We start from the raw sequence: 22,454 nt of genomic DNA, 5'->3' as shown, positions 1-22,454 counted from the left end.
TAGTTATTATGTAGGTGCCGTTTCAATCTAATTATCATTCCAAACTATTTTAGACGTTCAAACTAATTAAGATTCTGTTTATTTTGTAGATCAAGCACCGTTAACTAACTTTAAAACACACACGTTAATAAGTTGTTATTACACATTTGATGAGAAAACAATAAATGTTAAAAGGTCAAAATAATTATGTTGTATTTAGTATTGATATTTAAAAATGATGTAAAGTCATGTTTATATATACACACACACACGAAGATAAATAAAATTATATGTTAAATTGCACCCGCGATTCTTTAACTTAATATCAGTTAATATTTTAGTTATTTATCAATTTTTTTGAGTTGATATTTTATTTTAATTTTAAGTGACAATTTGATATTTTATGTTTTAAAATGTCAACGATATTATTCTGTTTTTTATAAAAATTAAAAAAAAATCATCAAAATTTTCAAACTAAATCCATAAAATTCATTATATCTTCAATAAAATACAAATTTAATCAAATTCATAACTTAAATATTTAAATAAACTCATATTTTCATTATTTAAATATTTTCATTATTTAAATAAATTTATATTTTCATTATTTACAAATTATAGAGTTACATTAATGATAAATTTAAAATATATTTATTTAGTAGGATATTATTATGAGTCTAACGGTTGGTGCGACTCTTAGATGTAATTTGATCTTCCCCCAATTTCTATGTATATATGAAAAACATATCATTAAAAAAAATGCTAAAAATGAATTACTACTATTTTTATAATTATATTTATAGAATCATTATACATGATAATATATTAGCTTAAAATGTTATTTTTACTAATTTATTATTTTGAACCCATTTCTGAATCTAAAATTATAGAGTTTCTTAATTTTGTGAAAATATTTCTTATTATGATTTTTTTAGATTATATTAATTTTATTTGTTAATAAGGAGATAAAATATTTATAAAGTGAACATTTTGTCCTCATTTCTAGAAATAATAAAAAGTCAAAAAAATCATTTTTATTATTTTTAAAAATACATCTTTATTAACTAGTATTTTATCTTTTTTTTTATGATAATGATTCACTTAAGTATTCTATCAAGATAAAATAGGAGGACCAAAATTATGAATTATCCAAAACAAATAGACCAAAAGTGCTTTCATGCTTAATATTTTTTAATAATAATATTTAACAAAATTACTTGTTAACATTAAATACTAATGCGTCTATATATAATTATTAAATAATGATGAAAGTTTGAATATTAGTTAATTAAGTTAATAATAATATTTTAAAAGTAATAATCCAAATTTTGAATTAGTAATTATATTTAAAAATATTTGACTTGAATGCAATTTTCATTCCCCTATTTTAACTAAAATATTATTTCAGCCACCTCATTTTTAAATTTGGGATTATAATTCTTCAATTTTATATATAAATTTCAGGACTTCTCTCTACAATCCAATTTGAAACTTGTTTTTTATGACATGTCATTTTCTTTAATGATATGGAATTATGATACGACATTGGTAAAATGAACTACAAAGGATGGACTAGAAGTTTAGCTACAACCATTTTTCCAAATTTATTGATAAGAAGTAATCATATTCTTCACAAATTCACTTTTCTAGTATAAACAAGCAATGTCTTATCACCGAATGTAATTCACATCACTAATAAGCCACAAACTAGACAGTGAGGAAAAAATAATAAAACTTATCAAATGGTTAGACTAAAATGCTAGTTTTAAATGTAAGAATAAAGTCTGATTTCAAATAAAATAATAAGAACGAAAGTGTAATGAAAAATGTCGCAACAATCATAATAGATAATAATATTAAAAAATTAATTCAAAAAGTAATGTTAAAATATTGAAACTATTTGTAAAATATTTATTATTTTAATATATAATTAAATAGGGAGATTTAATGATAATTAAATTGAGATCGAGTTTACTACATATCCTTTTCTTACTACATTTATTATAAAATTGTTCCATTTTCGTCTTTAAAGATTTAAAAATATCTCATTAATTAATATAGATTAAAGTTATTTTGTTCAAAAAAGAAAAAGTCAATTTATTAAAAATATTTTTTTCTATAATAAAGAAGTTATCTTTGTAAAAAAATTATCTTAAAATAAATTTTATTTTTAAACTTAGATGTAATATTATTATTTTTCAATTAAACTATTTAATTAATATTATCATATAAAGAAAATTTAATGAATTAACTATTTTTTTAATATATGTAAAATAAATAAATCGAGATTCAAATAAATTGATTTTAAATATTTTTGTTACTATTTATTATTTTATTATATTTTTTAAATAATTTTAAAAAAGGAATAAGTTAGTGAAAATAATCATTTGTTGATTAAACTAATAGGTTATTCCCTATTAATGTCTTATGTCTTAAGGAATAGACATGCAAGTTCAAATAATCGGGCGCACACAGTGTGAATCACCGGGAAATCCCTTACAAAGTTCTAAGTCCACAAAGAGAAGTGCAATAGTCAACTTAATTCAGACTGCATTTGTAAGCAGAGAGTACTCGAAGAAGGAAATAACAGCAAATCTCTCGGCACGATCAAAATGAAAGCCAAAACGGTTAAAGGAAATTGGAGCTGGAGGACGAAGAAGTTCGAGTTACCTTTTATTTTTCTCTTATGCATCTTTTTCTTTCTCGCTGGATTCTTCGGTTCCAATTTAATCGATCATCACTCTCAGGTTTTACTTCTCAATCCTAATCACATTCTTCCAGATTTTAAGCTTGTTTTAATTTGATTTTGTTTTGTTTCACTTGAAATTTTTACAAGTCACGGATCGCTGAATTTTTCAGGAAGATGAATTTGACACGAGGCTGATGCAGAGACCGAGAGCGAGATTGCTGGAAAAAACGAAGAAGGAGGAAACGGAGCAGCGTTTGTTGCATGCTGGAGAATCCGGTGACAATTTTATTACATCGATTCCTTATCAGGTACGCGATTAATTTCTCTCTACAAGTGTTCAGGATTTTTCATCTGAAACCTTGTTCTGTTAGGTTAGTTAAAATCAGCTTTTCATCCGTTTGGCATAATCGCGGCATTTCATGATTCCTTTCCTATTTGAAGTAGCACAATGTCAGTGCAATTAGTTTAATGAATAATTGATTTTGGTGAATTTGGCTATTATATTTTGATTTCGTAGACTTTGTATGTGATTCTTCCAATGTTGTTGTTGCTTCAAAAATCTATATAGTAGTAAAATGTGGTCAATGCTATTGAAATTGTTGTTGGAATTCCTTTACATTACAATTGCAGACTGCAATTTTAAACCATGATTATTCATTGTTACTTGAATTAGGATGTGTATTGAGCATGTGATTTACTTTTAGTATTGATTTGAACTTTGATACTCAAATGTATTTTTGATTTGTGTTCCTCGGGTTTTGAGTTGGAAACCTCGCACTCTATATTTTCCAAATTTTGCAAGTGCAAAACAATGTGAAAGCATAATTGAGATGGCAAAGGGAGGACTTTCACCATCAATGGTGTTCTTACGTAAAGGAGAAACGTTGGAGAGTATAAAAGGAGTCAGATCAAGGTAATAGAATAATTATCTGCTTTATCTATTTGTCTTATAACAAATGACTCATTTGATTATTTCACCAAGATTAAAAAATATAAAGTAAAAGAGATAATAGTATTTTTACTAAACTATTCTTATCAAGTATTGATTTATTTAACTATATTCATTAATGTAAATGATACAATAGAAAAAAAGTCGATAATGTTGCATTGAAAATTGAAATGGATCATTCATTTTGGGATAATACTTTAAAAATAGGTAAATTTTTATGGTACAAGGGAGTCTATGCATGGTTTTGTATTTTTGTATGAAGTTAAATGGTTAACTATGTGATTTAATCACAAACTTGAAGAATCCGTCGATAAGACTCACAAAAATAGAAAATCACAAGAAATATGTTTCGAGACACTTACAAGAGAGCTAGAGACACTCATCCTAATACTCTATTTTCAACTGTGACTCTTGTATTTGGTGAAATTCATGTATTTGTCTTACCACTTTGTGTAGAACCCATTTCCAAAGTGATAATTAAGACCTATATAAAATTTACTAAAGTTGAAAAGTGAGTGTTGTTATCACTTTTCGATAAGTTATTGTTGATTCAAGTTATCTTCTTTTGATTGACTTTTCCGTAGTCTTGATTCCTGACTACTTCTATACTAGAGTTGACCTTTCTTTAGCTGCATGCTGACAGAGTGGAAGACTTCGTGTAGTTCTTGGATCACAGTCTTTATATACATCATTAATGCATATATATGTTTTTAACTGAATTTTGTCAACATTAACGTCCTTAATAATCCTTTAATGTTTCAATACACGAGGTTTTTGGAAATATGCTGGTATTTTTTATACACTTTTATATGGTCATATACAACCAACTATTCACCGAAAATTGATGATCATGATTATGAGGACCTCCTCCCAAAACCACAAGATGCACAATATGTCATAGTTCCATAAAATCATATCAAAAACTTATATATTCATCTATTTCAAACAGCTCTGGCACGTTTATGAGCGCTTCTGAAGACGAAACGGGTATTTTAGATGCCATTGAGGAAAAAATTTCCAAAGCAACAAAAATTCCCAGGAATCATGGAGAGGTAACATTACTATTATGCCTCTTGCCCCTCTCTCTGTAATTAAAAAGCTTTTCAATCTGATTCATCGAATTTTTCTTTTCACGTGCTTTTCAGCTTGACTTAGTTATATTTTGTATTTTGTATCTGATTAAAAACGGCTAGTTTACAAGTTTTTCCTTTCAGTAAAACTAGCATCGTGAACGTTACTCTTTGGATTGAATATGTAAACCTCCTCTTTACATTTACAAACCCTTCGTCTTTTCACGATGATTTCTAAATTATGTGAGGAATCATTGTGTTTCAGGACTTTAACATTCTCCGCTATAAAGTCGGACAAAAATATAATTCTCACTATGACGCATTCAACAGTGCTCTACATGTCCAGCAAGGGAGCCAGAGAGTACGTCTGAACAAATCACGTACATTTTATTTGTATTTGCACTTGTTCTAATTCATAATTTATTTGTTAGAAATAATGTTGTACCAACCAAAACTAATACAACCAATTGCGTTGGTTGGTTCAGAACACCATACATGACTTGACATTTTTAAAGAAGTGTAAGAATAGTTTGATAGAGTAATGATTGTTTGATGGTTAAAATAAGATACATAAAAAATATATTATATTTAATTTTAATCTAATGTTTAATCGGAATAAATTAATCTTTGTCAAGTTATTCTAACTTTAGTTAAATTCTTATTATGCTCACTTGGTTAGGGTTAGTTTTAAAAAGTCAATGGAAAAATATGTTAAATTACAATTCAATTGCCACATACCAGTAAGATCTAACACTTCCTACCGTTGTTGCACTGCTAGGAGATTCAAGTCTAAACTTCCACACATAAATAAAGACAACAAAGCCCAAAATATATGACTTGCCCATTTAGCGGGTTGTAAACAAAGTTGATTGAGTCGAATTAATAATCACTTATTTTTCAGACAAAAAATAACAGTAATAATCCCGTATTTTCATTAGTACTCATGTACCTTGGCTTGAATCAAATTGGAGGCTTTGAGGATCATAGGGTTGGTTCCCAATTAGACCGGTTTATCACAACTGGTTTCTTTACATTATCAGTTTTGGTTATTATGCAGATTGCTTCATTTTTGCTGTATTTAACAGATGTTCCGGAAGGTGGAGAGACCGTGTTTCCGTCTGAGGTAAAATAAAACCATTCACTTAATATTTTCTATTTTTTATTATTAATAATAATAAGGTTTAATTGTAGTTTTGGTGTCTTATTAGTATCACCTTTTTTATTTTTCTCCAGTTTTTGTCATCAAACATAATTTCAGTCTAAAATTTGATAAAATGTTATTTTTTTTGCACTTATTTAAGTCATACTATGGCTCAAGATCTTATAGTACAACAATTGTGCCAGAGATCTATAATCATAAATAATATGTTGTAGCTTTAAAAAAAAGACATTTCATCAATTAGGGATCAAAACTAGAGATAAATAAAATGAGAGACTATTTTCGTGATTTAACTAAAATAGGGAATAGGGATTAAAAAGTGCAATTAAGCTTAATAATAATTTCCTATTTTTCTAGTCACTCATTTTCATAATTGGTGCATTGTTATTGTGCAGAATGGGTTGAACATGGACGGTAGTTCTCGTTATACCGATTGTATTGGTTTAAGAGTAAAGCCGCGCAAGGGAGACGGACTTCTATTTTATTCGGTGTTCCCTAATGGAACAATTGATCCGGTTAGCATTTTCTTCTCATTCAACTTCCAATTTACTTATAGTATTATTAGAGTATGTTTTCGATAATGTATTTTCAAATAAACAACACTTCAGAAGAGTGCTTCAAACAATCAATATTTTGTAGGAGGTAGGTGAACAATCTTCTAATCATTTATAACTTATCTAACCAAGGCTAATGAGTAATGAACACTGTTTCACAACTCACAAAGAGGCCCAATTTTAAGACTGGGATCTCGTCCCTCAAAGAAGATACGGTCTAAACTTTGTGCTTAGAGATGACAATGAATAACCGTTAAGATAAGAAAAAAATAATAATAATAATAATAATAAAAAGAAAGAAAGAAAGAAATGGTAAGTAAACTACTAAAATACCGAGTTGATATATCTGCCTACGAGCAATAGATTGGCTCGCATCCTCAAATATGCATGGGAAGTTATTCGATAATTTGATGTATCTGTACATGTCGTTTTTAAGTTAATAATTAAATAAGGTATTTTCTAAAAAAGACTATTTTATATTATTTAAAAAATTATAATAACTAAATATTATTTATTAAAAGTGTTAACAAAATAATTTTTTTTATGTTTATTATTCAATAATAGAGAATATTCAATATTTTTTATAATAAAATATAAAAAATTTAGTATAATATTTACGATTAATAAAATGATGTTTTGTTTTATGCATTTATTTTTTTTTAAATATAAAAATTAACAACTAAAATTTTAATTCATAAAGATGATTGTTAATTCACTTATTTAAAAAATAATAAATCAAAACACTTTAATTTCTAACTGTACCGTACAAGCTCCCATAATGTCAGTCTTCATGCGCATACTTAATGGGATAGTTATATACTATACCTAAATTCAAATACATTTCCGTGTTCAAGTTAAGCATAATGTTATTCCTTTGATATCATGATAAGTATTGTTGGACAAACTAACAAAATATGTTAATATATATTTTTCATGAATTTAATTCATATACACCAAAAATTTAAAGAATTTTTACAAAGATAGTCGATCACAACCGTTAAGTAATTAGAGATGTTTTATTTTTATTATAATTATCTCTAAAGTCATGTTTTTGAATGGTTGTGATTTGTTGACGCTATAAAACTTTTTATATTGACATTGCATAATAATTAACTTTTTATTTATTATAAAATGTTATTTTAATATTAAAGAATTACTGAAAACAAAACAAAAATGCAAAATAGAAAAAATGATTTGCCTAAAAATTATATCAACTTTTAATTCTTGATTATAAAATATAATGAATATATTGTACAATTATGCACAAGTTGGGCATGATGCTGATATTAGTCAGATGAATCAAAAGTCCTACACATAGTTTTTATTAATTTGAAGAAGAAAACAATCATAGAGAACATAAGGCTTAATTGTTAGATATTTATGTGTTTTTTCCTGTTATCATCTAATTATATATTTTAAATAATCAAACAATCATATGTTAAGCATGCAAGATATTTTCAATCTTGAGGGACTTACTATACAATTCGAAGATTAAAAAAACATATAAAAGATGTTTTCAACATTTTTCCTTTAGGTCAGAATTTGTAGCCTCCGATAAAATTGTGTTAATTTTTTGTGGAAGGGAGGATGACTCAATTGCATGTGTTGTTTGTCCAAAATAAAACTTACACCGGTTGTGAATCTCAGCATTGGCACATTAATAACTGTTGAATGTAAATTCAATCTGGATCAAACAAAATTTAATAATTATGTAATGCGAAATTTTAAAATTAATTCTGAACTCGATATTCACTTGTTTGACATTTTTTTATATAATCTTTGGCAGACATCATTCCACGGGAGCTGCCCAGTAATCAAAGGGGAGAAGTGGGTAGCTACAAAGTGGTTAAGGGATGAAAAATTGGAGAATTATTATTATGTGAACGTTACCAGCAATTGAGATTCTAAGGTTTACAGAGATTAGTATTTATGATTTCTGTCGTACAGAAAATCTTCATAGTGAGACTAATAATCAAGTCTAAAATCTAATTAGGTGCTGGAATTCTAAAGCAGGATTGTGTATTGATATTCATGCGGCATGCATATTACTTCCTAATGTGATGACTAATCTCGAGTGTTTTTGGTTGCCATGCCCTGCCTCTCTTATCTCATATTGAAACTCATCTCACTTTATATATGTGTGTGTAAAACAAAAGAGGAAAGAAAAATTTCTTATATTATTGAAACCGATATAAAGAGACTTTTCATTTAGGGTCTCTTAGAGCTTGTTGTATATCTCTTGGGATCTATGTTTTTGTCGGTTCACAAATAAAAGCTCTAAAAGTGGGAGATAATTTGTCATAAGATATAAAGTTAGAGATATGATGTTTTTTACATGATCTTATCCATTTTCTAAAAGTAATGGGTAGACTAGCATCATAAAAGGTAGGTTCTAAAGGAACAGAATCGTTGGGAACACGTTTAGCAAGGACAAGATTATTATGATTAGAATTTTCAGAATTTTGAAAAGGTACAACAAAATTAGAAATACTCTTACTTGTTGGATCTTTGGATGTTTGCCAATGTTGAGATTCTCTTATCTGAGGCATGGTTTTTCTTAAGTATACGTGGTCAAAGGGATAGATACATTTATTACAAATTTCAACTGTATCATCCTCAACTTGTGGTTTTGTCAAGACATTTTCTTGAATATCATGTTTATGGCTTTCTTGACTAGATTCACTCAAGGATTGTGTTTTGTTACTTTCCTCAATTTATAGTATTTTCAAATAGGATTATGCTATGTTACTTTCCTCACAATCTGTTTTTTCCAAATTGTTTAGAAAAACCAGATTTACAAATTTTAAATATTGATCATCTTTAGAAATAGGGATAGAACCAACTCCAACTATGGTGGACAGAGTACCATCAGTTATCTTTAACTTTTTATGACCTACACAAGTACTATAAATGGGGAAAAATTGAGTAGTATCATATTATTTGGTAGGCAAGATCAGTCTTCTCTAGTTGAGGAGTGTCTCCAGTCAAGTAGCCTAACTTTCTGTTGCCATCAAAAACTAACTTCACAGTCTGTGTCCATGCAACATAGTTTTTTCCTTTCATCTTTTGGATTAGAAGTTGTAAACTAGAGTTTATGGAATGTGGATCATTTGTGCTAGGTGTTGACACGATTTTAGAATCACCAATTTTTTTTCTTCTGGTATTGTAGTAGTAGAGGGGTCATTTTTTCCAATTTCTCATGAGGATATGCTTGTGAGGACATAGTGAGCTGCCACAGGATCAAAGCTGAAGCTCTGATACCATGTGTTTTAGGGTGCATCTAGGGTCAAACAAGATAGAGAAGAAAAATTTCTTATATTATTGAAACTGAAATAGTACAGACATATACATACATAAATGTTGTCAACTGTCTAATGAATGCAGATAATAAAGAAAAAATAAATTAGAAAATAAATCAAATCAGAGTGATTTGATTCTTTTCCACAATACAAATAAACTTAGATAGAAAATCAACTAATAAACACAATAATATCATATTTGATTGCTATATGGCAACAATATATATATAATGATAAAAATGAATTATGTTTTGTAAATTAGAATTAAAGAATCATTATATAATCATATTTTGACTTAAATGTAGTTTTTATCTCCTTATTTGTTGCGATTTATGATTTTGGCCCTCCCATGTCTAAATTTGAAAATATAGGCTCCGTTTATTTTGTGAAAATGTCTATTATTTCTATTTTTTTTTATTAATTTATGTTAATTTTACTTGTTAATAAAGAGGTAAGATGTGTTGATCTCAAATTCGAATCTATGTCAGGAGAAATGTCCATATTTCGTGTTCGACAAATCTCAAATATAAATATAATTATTTCCAGTGGTAGGAATCTATATATATATATATATATATATATATATATATATATATATATATACACTTTTGAAGTGAACACAATTCATCTACATTTCAAAAAATGAAGAAAATATCACAACTATTTTCATTATGTCTAAAAATGTATTTTTATTGACTAGCATTTCATTTTCTTTCAATTACGATGATTCACTTTAAGAATATTTCATCTAAATAAAATAAACATACATTTTAAAAACTAAAAACATAATATTTTTACAAAATAAACAGGACCATAGTCACTAAATTTTTTAAAATATCAGCTTATTTTTGCTAAAGTGTCATGATGTGTATATCTTGTGGGAAATCGTTTTCTTTTAGGGTTTTATTATCTTTTTTAGTAATGCTAATAATACGATAAATTTTTGCACAAATAAATCTAAAATTTAACGTTGGAATAACTAATTGTACATCAAAATGGTAGATTAAAATGGTTAAATTAATTAAAATATGACACATCTAACTTCTTGTATTTCGCTATTATTTTTCAGTGTAACAATAAGCATTTTTTCATTTTTAATATTATTTTTTTGACAACGGTTTAATGAGAGAGAAAAAAATAATGACGTAGAGGTACATTTGCTGATATGTGACATGTCATTTTCGTAAATAATGACGTAGAAGTACATTTGCTGATATGATATTGATGAATTGAAGTAAAAAATGAATTTGAAAATTAGGTACAACTCGTATATATTTCAGTTTTATTATTCATCAAAAGTAGATATATTATTCTCAAATTCACTTTTCTAGTATAAATAAGCAAATTTCACATAATAATATTATTTCACGTCAATTTTGAATATGATACGTCATAAAAAATAATCCACAATATTGATTGCAATAAAAAATCCTGAAACTTGTTAAATATATAGACAAAAACCCCAAATTTAAAAATGAGAAGATTAAAATTTTGTTTTAATTTAAATAATTGGATCAAAATTGAATTTAATAAAAAAAAATCAGTTAATAATGATATTCAAAAAATAATGACAAGAGATTGAAACTATTTGTAAAATATTATAGAATATTTATTATTTTTATATATAATTAAATAGGAGACTAGGAGTTTTATATATAATTAAATAGGAGACTAGGAGTTTTATATATAATTAAATAGGAGACTAGGAGTTTTATATATAATTAAATAGGAGACTAGGAGTTTTATATATAATTAAATAGGAGACTAGGAGTTTTATATATAATTAAATAGGAGACTAGGAGTTTTATATATAATTAAATAGGAGACTAGGAGTTTTATATATAATTAAATAGGAGACTAGGAGTTATGACGATGATTAAATTGAAACTTTACTAAATATTCCTTTCTAACTAAATCTATTGTCTTTAAAAAAAACTAAATTTATTATTAAAATCATGCCATTTTAGTCTTTAAATATTTAAAAGTTTGTTTAGACCACTATTATTTGGCTCAACAAAGAAGAGTCAAGTTACCTAAAATACTATTATATTTGAAAAAGTTGTTCCAAAATAAAATTTGAAGTGAACACAATTCATCTACATTTCAAAAAATGAAGAAAATATCACAACTATTTTCATTATGTCTAAAAATGTATTTTTATTGACTAGCATTTCATTTTCTTTCAATTACGATGATTCACTTTAAGAATATTTCATCTAAATAAAATAAACATACATTTTAAAAACTAAAAACATAATATTTTTACAAAATAAACAGGACCATAGTCACTAAATTTTTTAAAATATCAGCTTATTTTTGCTAAAGTGTCATGATGTGTATATCTTGTGGGAAATCGTTTTCTTTTAGGGTTTTATTATCTTTTTTAGTAATGCTAATAATACGATAAATTTTTGCACAAATAAATCTAAAATTTAACGTTGGAATAACTAATTGTACATCAAAATGGTAGATTAAAATGGTTAAATTAATTAAAATATGACACATCTAACTTCTTGTATTTCGCTATTATTTTTCAGTGTAACAATAAGCATTTTTTCATTTTTAATATTATTTTTTTGACAACGGTTTAATGAGAGAGAAAAAAATAATGACGTAGAGGTACATTTGCTGATATGTGACATGTCATTTTCGTAAATAATGACGTAGAAGTACATTTGCTGATATGATATTGATGAATTGAAGTAAAAAATGAATTTGAAAATTAGGTACAACTCGTATATATTTCAGTTTTATTATTCATCAAAAGTAGATATATTATTCTCAAATTCACTTTTCTAGTATAAATAAGCAAATTTCACATAATAATATTATTTCACGTCAATTTTGAATATGATACGTCATAAAAAATAATCCACAATATTGATTGCAATAAAAAATCCTGAAACTTGTTAAATATATAGACAAAAACCCCAAATTTAAAAATGAGAAGATTAAAATTTTGTTTTAATTTAAATAATTGGATCAAAATTGAATTTAATAAAAAAAAATCAGTTAATAATGATATTCAAAAAATAATGACAAGAGATTGAAACTATTTGTAAAATATTATAGAATATTTATTATTTTTATATATAATTAAATAGGAGACTAGGAGTTTTATATATAATTAAATAGGAGACTAGGAGTTATGACGATGATTAAATTGAAACTTTACTAAATATTCCTTTCTAACTAAATCTATTGTCTTTAAAAAAAACTAAATTTATTATTAAAATCATGCCATTTTAGTCTTTAAATATTTAAAAGTTTGTTTAGACCACTATTATTTGGCTCAACAAAGAAGAGTCAAGTTACCTAAAATACTATTATATTTGAAAAAGTTGTTCCAAAATAAAATTTTGTGACCACTTATTATTTTTATATACTTTTTATAAACTTCTTTTATATACTTAAGGAAATAAGTTTGAGAAATTATTAATAATTTGTTGACTAAATTAATATTTTAATCTTTTTTATTATAACAAAATTAATAGTTTATTTCAATATTAATGTTTAACGAATAGACATGCAAGTTCAAATATGCGGGAACACTCGGGGTGAACCACAAGGAAAGTGAAGTCCACAAAGAGTAGTGCTATACTCAAGTTCATTCAGACTGCATTTTGATTCGAAAAAGGAAAATAACTGAAAATCTCTCGGCACGATCCAAATGAAAGCCAAAACGGTTAAAGGAAATTGGAGCTTGAGGACGAAGAAAGTCGAGTTATCTTGTGTTTTCCTATGCATCTTCTTCTTTCTCGCTGGATATTTTGGTTCTAGTTTCATCGATCACTCTCAGGTTTTACTTCTCAATCCAAATCACATTCTTCCAGATTTTAAGCTTTTTTTAATTTGATTTTGTTTCGTTTCACTGGAAATTGTTCTAAGTAATGGATCGCTCAATTTTTCAGGAAGATGAATACGATTTGAGGTTGATGCAGAGATCGAGAGGGAAATTGCTGGAAAAATCGAAGGAGGAAACGGAGCACCGTTTGTTGAATGTCGGAGAGTCAGGTGACAATTTCATTACATCGATTCCTTATCAGGTGCGCGATTAATTTCTCTCTTTAAGCGTTCACTATTTTTCGCTAACATGTTATGCTAGGTTGGTTAAAATCAGCGTTTTATCGGTTTGAGATAATCGCGGCATATCTTACGATTCTTTCGTGTTTGAAGTAGCGCAATGTTACTGCAATTAGTTAATTGAATTAGTGATTTTGTTGAATTTGCGATTATATTTTGAGTTCGTTGATGTTTTATGCGAAGGATCATAAGTCTCAAATTTATTATTGCCATGGTTTTAAACTGTAGTTGCTGCAAACTGGCAAAACAAAATACGGCTAATACAATTGAAATTGTGGTTTCAATTTAGTTGCCGAAACCTCAAAATCCTTTTATATTAGTGTTGCAAACTGCAATTTAGAACTATGATTATTTCATTGTTACTTTAATATATATATTTACGATCTGTGTTAAGCACGTGGTTTGATCTAAGCTTTGACGCTCAAATGTATCTTTGATTTGTGTTCCTCAGATTTTGAGCTTGAAACCTCGAGCTCTATATTTTCCTAATTTTGCAAGTGCAGAACAATGTGAAACCATAATTGAGATTGCAACAAAGAAAGGGCTGACACCGTCAGCAGTGAATTTACCTCCGGGAGTACCGCAGGAGAGCACAAGGAGTATCAGATCAAGGTAGTGTATGTTCTGTGAGTAGAATAGTTAACTAAATGGTTAACTGTGTGATTAAATCACAAGAAACATGTTAGGAGGAGTACCTGAAATATACAATTATTGTAACACTCTTTTTAACAATTACTTTTTTTTATTTGGTGAAATTTAGGTAGGTCCCTACCATTTTGTATGAGACCTATTCCCAGTGAGATCTACATAAAATTTACCCAAGTTAAAAAAAAGTGTTAAATGAGTGTTGCTAAACTGTTGTTGATTCAAGTCGTTTTGTTTTAATTGACTTTAATAGTCTTGATTCATGACTTCTTTTATACTAGAGTTGACGTTGCTGCATGCAGACAGAGTGGAAGACTTCGTGTAATTCTAGGATCACATATTCACATGCTTTGTATACATACATTAATACATGTTATTTGTTTTAAACTGATGTTCTTCAACAATAATGTCCTTAATATTCTTTTAATAACTCAATACATGGTTTTTTGGAAATATGCTAAATATTTTGTTTACACTTTTTCATTGTCATATATATACGACCCACGATTCACTGTAAATTGATTATTATGGTTATGAGGACCTTCTCCTCATAACCAAGATGTAGATTATGTCATAGTTCCATAAAATCATATCAGGAACTTATGTATTCACCTTTTTCAAACAGCTCTGGTGCTTTTTATAGCGTTTTTGACGACAAAACGGGTGTTTTAGATGCCATTGAGGAAAAAATTTCCAAAGCAACACAAATTCCCAGGAATCATGGAGAGGTAACATTCTTATTATGCCACTGCCCATCTCTCTCTCTCTGTAAGAATGGAATAATTAAAAAAGCTTTTCAATCTGATTCTTTGAATTTTTCTTTCGACGTGCTTTTTAGCTTAAAGATGTAGTCGGCCTGACGGCCTCTGTCTTTGGTCTTTGGATTTTCATTTTTCAAATCAGCTTGTCTCTCTTGCTGGTGCCGTGTCTGTATTTTCTGCAAAACTTGTTCTTTCCTTACAATTTTCCCCTGGTGGCTTAGGTCACAAATACAAAATATTACAAGATCAAAAAGTCCAACCATTTTATTTATTTATTTATTTCCAATAAGCAGTCCAAAAACAATGGTAAGCTAAAAGACTTTTCGAAAGCTGGTCTGACTTGTTAGTGTTTTTAAAGGTCAATTGTTCAAATTACATCAAATTAATCTGAAGGACTAATAATAGATCAAGTATGACAATTTTTGCTCATAAGACATTTAAACATTTAGTAAGAAAAGACATTTAAACTCAATTTTTTATAGATAAAACTTCTTAAATCTTTAGAAGAATGAATAAGCAAATGATATATTTAAACGCGTTATAAAAATAATTTGATTACTATAATGTGCTAAAATCATATATCTATTCAATCTTTTAATAAGGATTTGAAATTGAATTGCAAAAAATTATTGAAACTTATCTATAATATGACATTTTATATAATCTTGATGATAAAATTATATTTGAAGAATTGAGTGTTATTATAATGATTTTATTAGTTGAATTGAAATCAGGCTTTAAGATAATGAATATTTTGAAGTTTTATTATTTTTCTAATGCATGCATAGTTTATATAAAAACAATATTAACTCTTTATGCTATTATTATTACATAAATCAAGAGATGTTTTTTAACTCTTTAAAATAATTGGAAATTCTTAAAATTTTATGCATGATCAATTATTTTACAAAATACATTATATAATCTTATTTTGATTTATATCATAAATATTTTTTTAAAAATTTATTATAAAATTATTAATGATTTTTAACAAAGATATAAGAATAATAATAAAATTATATCATAGTTGTTGGAATAAAATATAAACAAAAAATAATAACATTTCTCCCATTTAAAGATAAAATCTCTGGATTTTCCTCTCATTTAATATAACTTTTTACATTTTCAAAGATTCTATTTATTAGTTATGGAGAGTAATTTAGACAATCAATTTAACTTTATAGTTTGTATCAAAAAAATAACTTGACTTTATAGTGAGATTGCATAGATTAAAAAAGTTATCAATAATATTTTTAATATACATAATTTGGTCATTTTAACATATAATTCATTTCGTATGGAGTATATAGGTTTTCATTACCTAAATATCATATAATTGATGAAAAAATCAAAATTAAAACATACAATGGCGAGGATCGGTTAGTGGAAATTTAGAGAATCAATTTACAAATTGATATTATTCCAAACAGTAATTTTGTCTATGAGATGTTTTTTTCGTAGTAGTAAGAGTTTGATTTTTTACCTGGAACTGTGTTCTAATCTTCTTGGACAATTGTAAAAATGTAAAATTACTATTGATGTAATTTTAATTAATAATGATTTTCCCTTCTCAATTTAAAAAACAAAATAGTAATATTTTTTTTTTGTGATTGGTGGAAATATTTACATTGTGCACATGGACTGCTTTGACACAAATTTTCTTGTATCTAGACTATTGAATATAAAATCCATTTATATTTTTATTGTTATGTCACGTTGAAATATTATTTTTCAAAATATTTATACAAAAATTTATATATAAATATAATTGGATGTTATTCTGTCGATGTATATACTATATACTATAATTAAGTCTTCGAATATATTAAGTCCTTTTATCTCCAACTTAGGTGTGTCTTGATTTTGTTGAATATGTATTGCAAAACCTCCTCTTTTCATTTTCTATAAGCCCTCCACTTTCCATGATGATTTCTAAATTATGTGACGAATCACTATTTTTCAGGACTTTAACATCCTCCGCTATAAGGTCGGACAAAAATATAATTCTCACTATGACGCATTCAATTACGGTAAGTTTGACCCACGAAATAGTCAAAGGGTACGTCAGAACAAAACTCATACATTTTATTTTCCCTTGTTCTATTCATAATTTATTTAAGAAATAGTGATACCGGTGTTCATCACCAACCGACACTAACGCAACCAATTGCAGTTGGTAATATGATTAATCTTTGACTCACATCTATCGTGACTTGGATTTATGTTTGAAATTTCATAGTTGATACATAACTCTAAAACGTGACTTGTCATTTTCAAAGAAATTTAATCCTCGCGTAAAGTCTTAGTTTGATACTAATGTATTGATTATTTGATGGCCAAAATAAAGTACATAAGACAAGATAAGTTATTATATTAGATTTTAATATGCATTTGACGAGCTACTAACAAAATAAAGATAAATTAATCTTGTCAACATATTCTATCTGTAGTTAAACTCTTATTATGGTCACTTGGTCAGGGCTAGTTTAAAAAAGTCATTTGGAATAATAAATTAGATTACAATTCAATTACCATATAAGCACAGTTACACACACCAACAATGTAACAACTATGTAGACTATGAAAACAAAAAGGTAATGATGTTAATGCTTTGAATTTTAAAGGACCGACTTAAAAAATAAAAAATATAACTGAACCCATAACTTTAAATTGAGTCAAAGGACTACAATAGTAATATTTGTCTATAAAATATCAATTTATAATTGGTAACTTTTTTAGGAGAGCAAATTATCATTTACCATAGTTAATAAGTGTATGAATCTCCTATAATAATTGCATGATGTTGGAGCTGTCAAGATTACTACTAGATCTAAATGTTCTAAATTTTCTTTCACTAGATTTAATAGTCTTTACTAAGGTTGCACTATCTTTTTGTTATAAGAGATTTAAGTCCATGTTTCTACGTACAAAAATAAAAATAAAGAAATTGCACAAGTTGCCCAAAAAATATGACTTTGTTTGTAAACAAAATTGATCGAGTCTAATTGATAATCACTAATTGTCAATGGTTCTCATGCACCTCGACTTCAATGAAATTTGGAGGCTTTGAGGATCGTATGGTTGGTTCCCAATTAGACCGGTTTATCACAACTATAACTTTTTTTACATAATCAGTTTTGGTTACCATGCAGATGGCTTCATTTTTGTTGTATTTAACCGATGTTGAGGAAGGTGGGGAGACCATGTTTCCATTTGAGGTAAAATAAAACCATTGGCAAAATATTTCCAATTTTTTATAATAATAAATAGATTAAATAGCACATAGCTCTTTAACTTAATTTCAATTAACGTTTTAGTTATTTATTTATTTATTTTTATTTGATCATTTAATTTTAAGTAACAGTTTAACTTTTTTGTTTTAAAATATTAACAATGTTATTTTTTTTTTACAAATATTCATAAAAAACTTTAAACAAAATCCATAAAATTAATTATCATCTTCAATATAATATAAATTTTATTAAATTTATAACTTAAATATTTAAATAAACACATTTTTATTATTTATTTGATGTTGTTGGTGATGAAAATGTGAATTTATTTGAATATTTGAGTTATGCATTTGATGAAATTTGCATTATATGGAAGATAGTAATTAATTTTATAGATTTTGTTTAAAAATTTTAATAAATTTTTAAAATTTTTATTAAAAAAAATAATATTGTTGACATTTTAAAATATAAAAGATAAAATTATCACTTAAAATTAAAATAAATAATTCAATAAAAAAAATACTAAAATGTTAATTAAAATTAACTGCGGGTGCTGCTATTTAACTTAATTAGTATTTTTCATCTAGCCGCACATTTTCGTAATTCGTGCATTATTATTGTGCAGAATGGGTTGAACATGGACGGTAGCTATGGTTATGCAGAATGTATTGGTTTAAGAGTAAAGCCGCGCAAGGGAGACGGACTTCTATTTTATTCATTGTTCCCAAACGGAACAGTTGATCGGGTTAGTATTTTGACTATTTTCTTTTCGTCATGGTCGTATTATTTAATTATTAGCCGAAGCAATTGCATCCATTTATTTACCATCTATGTAAATCATCTAATTCATTAACTACATACTAAAAATGTTAATGCATTGCATAAAAATATGGATGAATCCAAACTATCTAATTTTTTATAAAAATTATATAAATCATGTATTTTATTTAATATAATTCAATTATTTATATTTATTTATTTTAAAATATATACTTTTAAAAATACTATTATATTTATTTCGAAAATATAGTTTGTAATAAAAAAAAATTAGTATACAACTATTTTTTTTTTGGACAAATTATGAAAAAGAAAAATAGAATTTTATTAAAAATAAGCATTTAAATTTTTTGTTTTTTAAAAATAATAATTTAAATTTGATGAGGCTGGCTGCCGTGGTGACACAAGAGTTCTACCATGGTGACCGCCGAAACTCCGCCTCCTACCACCATCAACCAATATTCTTATTATTTAATTTAATAATAAATAAATTATCTATTTTAAATAATAAAAACCTATGTTTAATTTATCCAATTAAGTATGAGCATGAACACTAAGGCATATCTTTGTGCCTTGACTGTAAGGTTTATAACTTAATTATTTAGCCTTAGGTCTTAATTTATCCAATTAAGTATGAGCACGAACACTAAGTTATTTAGCCTTAGGTTTATAACTATCCAATTAAGTATGAGCATGAACACTAACGTTATGCCTTACAGGTGAACACTAAAATTACTAAGTTATTAGCTCGAAACATGAGGCTTGTTATATATTTTTGTGCTTTTTCCTGTTCTAATGTAACTATACATTTTAAATAATCAGTCATCTATTAAGCATGCAAGATATTTTCAATCTTTAGATATACAAGTCGAAGCTTAGAAAAAACATAAAAATATGTTTTCAACATTTTTCATTTAAGTTGAAATTTGTAGTCTTTTCTTTTTTAGTCAACTAAGTTTGTATCCCTAAATAAAACACTTTGGGAGGGAGGATCACGAAATTACATGTTGTTTGTCCAAAATAAAACATACATCGGTTGTGGATCTCAGCATTTGCACGTTAATAAATACCGGTACCGGTTGAAAGTAAATTTAATATGAATCAAACAATATTAATCAATTATGTAATGCTAAATTTTAAAATTAATTTTGGACTCGATATGCACTTGTTTGACAAAAGTTTGTATATAATCTTTGGCAGACATCACTTCATGGGAGCTGTCCTGTAATTAAAGGGGATAAGTGGGTAGCAACAAAGTGGCTAAGGAATCAAGAACTAGAGGATTATTTGACTGGTACCAGCAATTGAGATTCAAAGGCTTACAGAGATCAGTACTTATGATTTCAGTCGTACAGTTGATTTTCGAAAGTCAGATTAATAATCAAGTCTAAAATCTAGTTAGACGTTGGGATTGTAAAGCAGGACATTAATAAATGATAAATGCAACATGCATATTACTTCCTAATTTGATAGCTAATCTCGAATGTTTTTGGATACATCCGCTTCTCTCTCTTTTTTGTTACAATTAGTCTAGAGTTTGATGAGTCTGGCGAGTCAAACCGCCAAAAATATGAAATCACAAAAAGCCAAATCTATTTTACCTTAGCATTTTGAAATAGAACCACTTGCTCTATACCAATCTCTGACATAAATACTTGTTAAAATCGCTTCTATTATGTAGTATATAATATAACAAAGTGGTATAGTAACCGATGTTCAATTTAGAGAGAAAAAAGTTCATTCTGGCATTGAAATCAACACTAGTGTAAGTCCGAGTCACTAACTAACAGAGATTGCTGAGCAACATACCTAGACTAACCAACGAGTAAGTGACACTTGTCATTGTCCTTACAGAGCTGCAACTAACTAGTGTAGTACAATATAACTATACTGAACTAGCTAATGCAATACAATATGAGTGAGAATAACTCGAATTGTCAATGGTTTAAAAACCCATGTTGATGGAGCCATCTGGATTTTCCTTTACTCTGAAAACCCATTTGCAACAAATGGCAACACTATCCGGAGGTACCGGACCAATAGTAGGGTGAAGACGAAGTTGAGTAATACCAAATTTGGATTGTGTTTGCATAGGGTGAGTGTTTGTAGGAGGAGAAGGTGGACCATATACAAGGGAGGGAGAAGAACCAGTACATGTGGAGAGGGAACGGAGTCTTGAGGCAAGGACTCAGAGGTAGGGGACAAAAACAGGGGTTGGAGAGGAGTAAGTGGCAATAGGACAGGGAGATATAAGAAAACTGAGAGGAATACTTTGAGAAGAATGAGGAGGATGTAAGTGCCAAATTGTGAAAAGGTAGGAATAATTGAGGAGACATAGTTGGAGGAGGACATTGGTGAGGTGGATGTAGAGGAAAACAAAGAGGTGTAGGTAAATTTGCAACCATTAAAGAGCACATCCTTGGAAATACATAATCTGCCAAAGGGAGAGAGACACTTATAGCCCTTGTGGGAGGTGGAATAGCCCAAAAATAGACAGACACTCATGGGATCTGAAATCAATCTTTTTAGAGTTGTATGGATGAAGCAAAAGGAAGCAAACAGCCAAACACATCCAAATACTTTGAGAAAATTATAATCTAGAGTTTGTGAAATAAGACAAAATAAGGGGAAGCAAGGTTTAAGACAACAGAAGGAAACCTATTGATGAGATAAACAACAGTGGTAAAAGCATGGTCCCAAAACTTTAAGAGAATAATAGCTTAACTAAGGAGAGTAAAGCCTAAATCAACCATTGCTTTGAATATTAAACGGAAGTTTAGCCATTGTTTGAAAATGTTCAAGGTGTCAAACTTGGATTTAAGGAAATAAAGCCATGTAAACTTAGAATGAGCATCAGCAAAGTTGACACAGTAATTAAATCTGTTAGAGGACGTAACAGGGGTTAGTCCCCACGAGTCACTGAAAATTAGTTCAAGAGGTGTAGTGTAGTTAGTGGTGGAAGAAACATAAGGTAATCTATGAGTCATTCCAGAACAGCAAGAAGAACAAAAGAAATTGGAATCTTTATTTAAAATGGGAATATTACAATGTTGTAAAGCAACACGCATGGTGTTGTGATTGAGATTGGCCTAACCTAAGGTACCATTGATAGTAAGTACTAGGGGATACATGATTTGATACAGCGGGGGAACTAGTAGTGCTAAAACTAGAGATATTGCTTTGAGCAACAATGGGAGAGGTGAGCACAGAGCTAGTAGTCTTGGGAGCTGATGATGATAGCAGAAGCTGGTGTGTA

General features: G+C 27.7%; 2 protein-coding genes across 2 annotated transcripts; both read left to right on the top strand.

The window, feature by feature from the left end:
- Positions 1 to 2,445: 2,445 nt before the first annotated feature.
- LOC101501139 (probable prolyl 4-hydroxylase 9) lies at positions 2,446 to 8,490 on the top strand. The gene is made up of 8 exons (XM_073364650.1): positions 2,446 to 2,726; positions 2,839 to 2,975; positions 3,423 to 3,581; positions 4,567 to 4,669; positions 4,953 to 5,048; positions 5,745 to 5,810; positions 6,242 to 6,361; positions 8,187 to 8,490. Exons 1-8 carry the CDS (start codon positions 2,592 to 2,594, stop codon positions 8,298 to 8,300), a joined length of 930 nt encoding a protein of 309 aa, XP_073220751.1. The 5' UTR covers positions 2,446 to 2,591; the 3' UTR covers positions 8,301 to 8,490.
- A 4,746-nt stretch (positions 8,491 to 13,236) lies between these two features.
- LOC101500815 (probable prolyl 4-hydroxylase 9) lies at positions 13,237 to 20,663 on the top strand. The gene is made up of 8 exons (XM_004511808.4): positions 13,237 to 13,498; positions 13,611 to 13,745; positions 14,234 to 14,394; positions 15,053 to 15,155; positions 17,152 to 17,247; positions 18,341 to 18,406; positions 19,047 to 19,166; positions 20,399 to 20,663. The coding sequence occupies exons 1-8, from the start codon at positions 13,370 to 13,372 to the stop codon at positions 20,504 to 20,506; spliced, it is 918 nt and encodes a 305-aa protein (XP_004511865.1). The 5' UTR covers positions 13,237 to 13,369; the 3' UTR covers positions 20,507 to 20,663.
- The last annotated feature ends 1,791 nt before the right edge of the window (positions 20,664 to 22,454 follow it).

The sequence above is a fragment of the Cicer arietinum genome, chromosome 8, assembly GCF_000331145.2.
Source record: "Cicer arietinum cultivar CDC Frontier isolate Library 1 chromosome 8, Cicar.CDCFrontier_v2.0, whole genome shotgun sequence".
Taxonomy (NCBI): Eukaryota; Viridiplantae; Streptophyta; class Magnoliopsida; order Fabales; family Fabaceae; genus Cicer; species Cicer arietinum.
The sequence above is the reverse complement of the archived record's forward strand: the minus strand, read 5'-3'. Positions and strand labels throughout refer to the sequence as shown.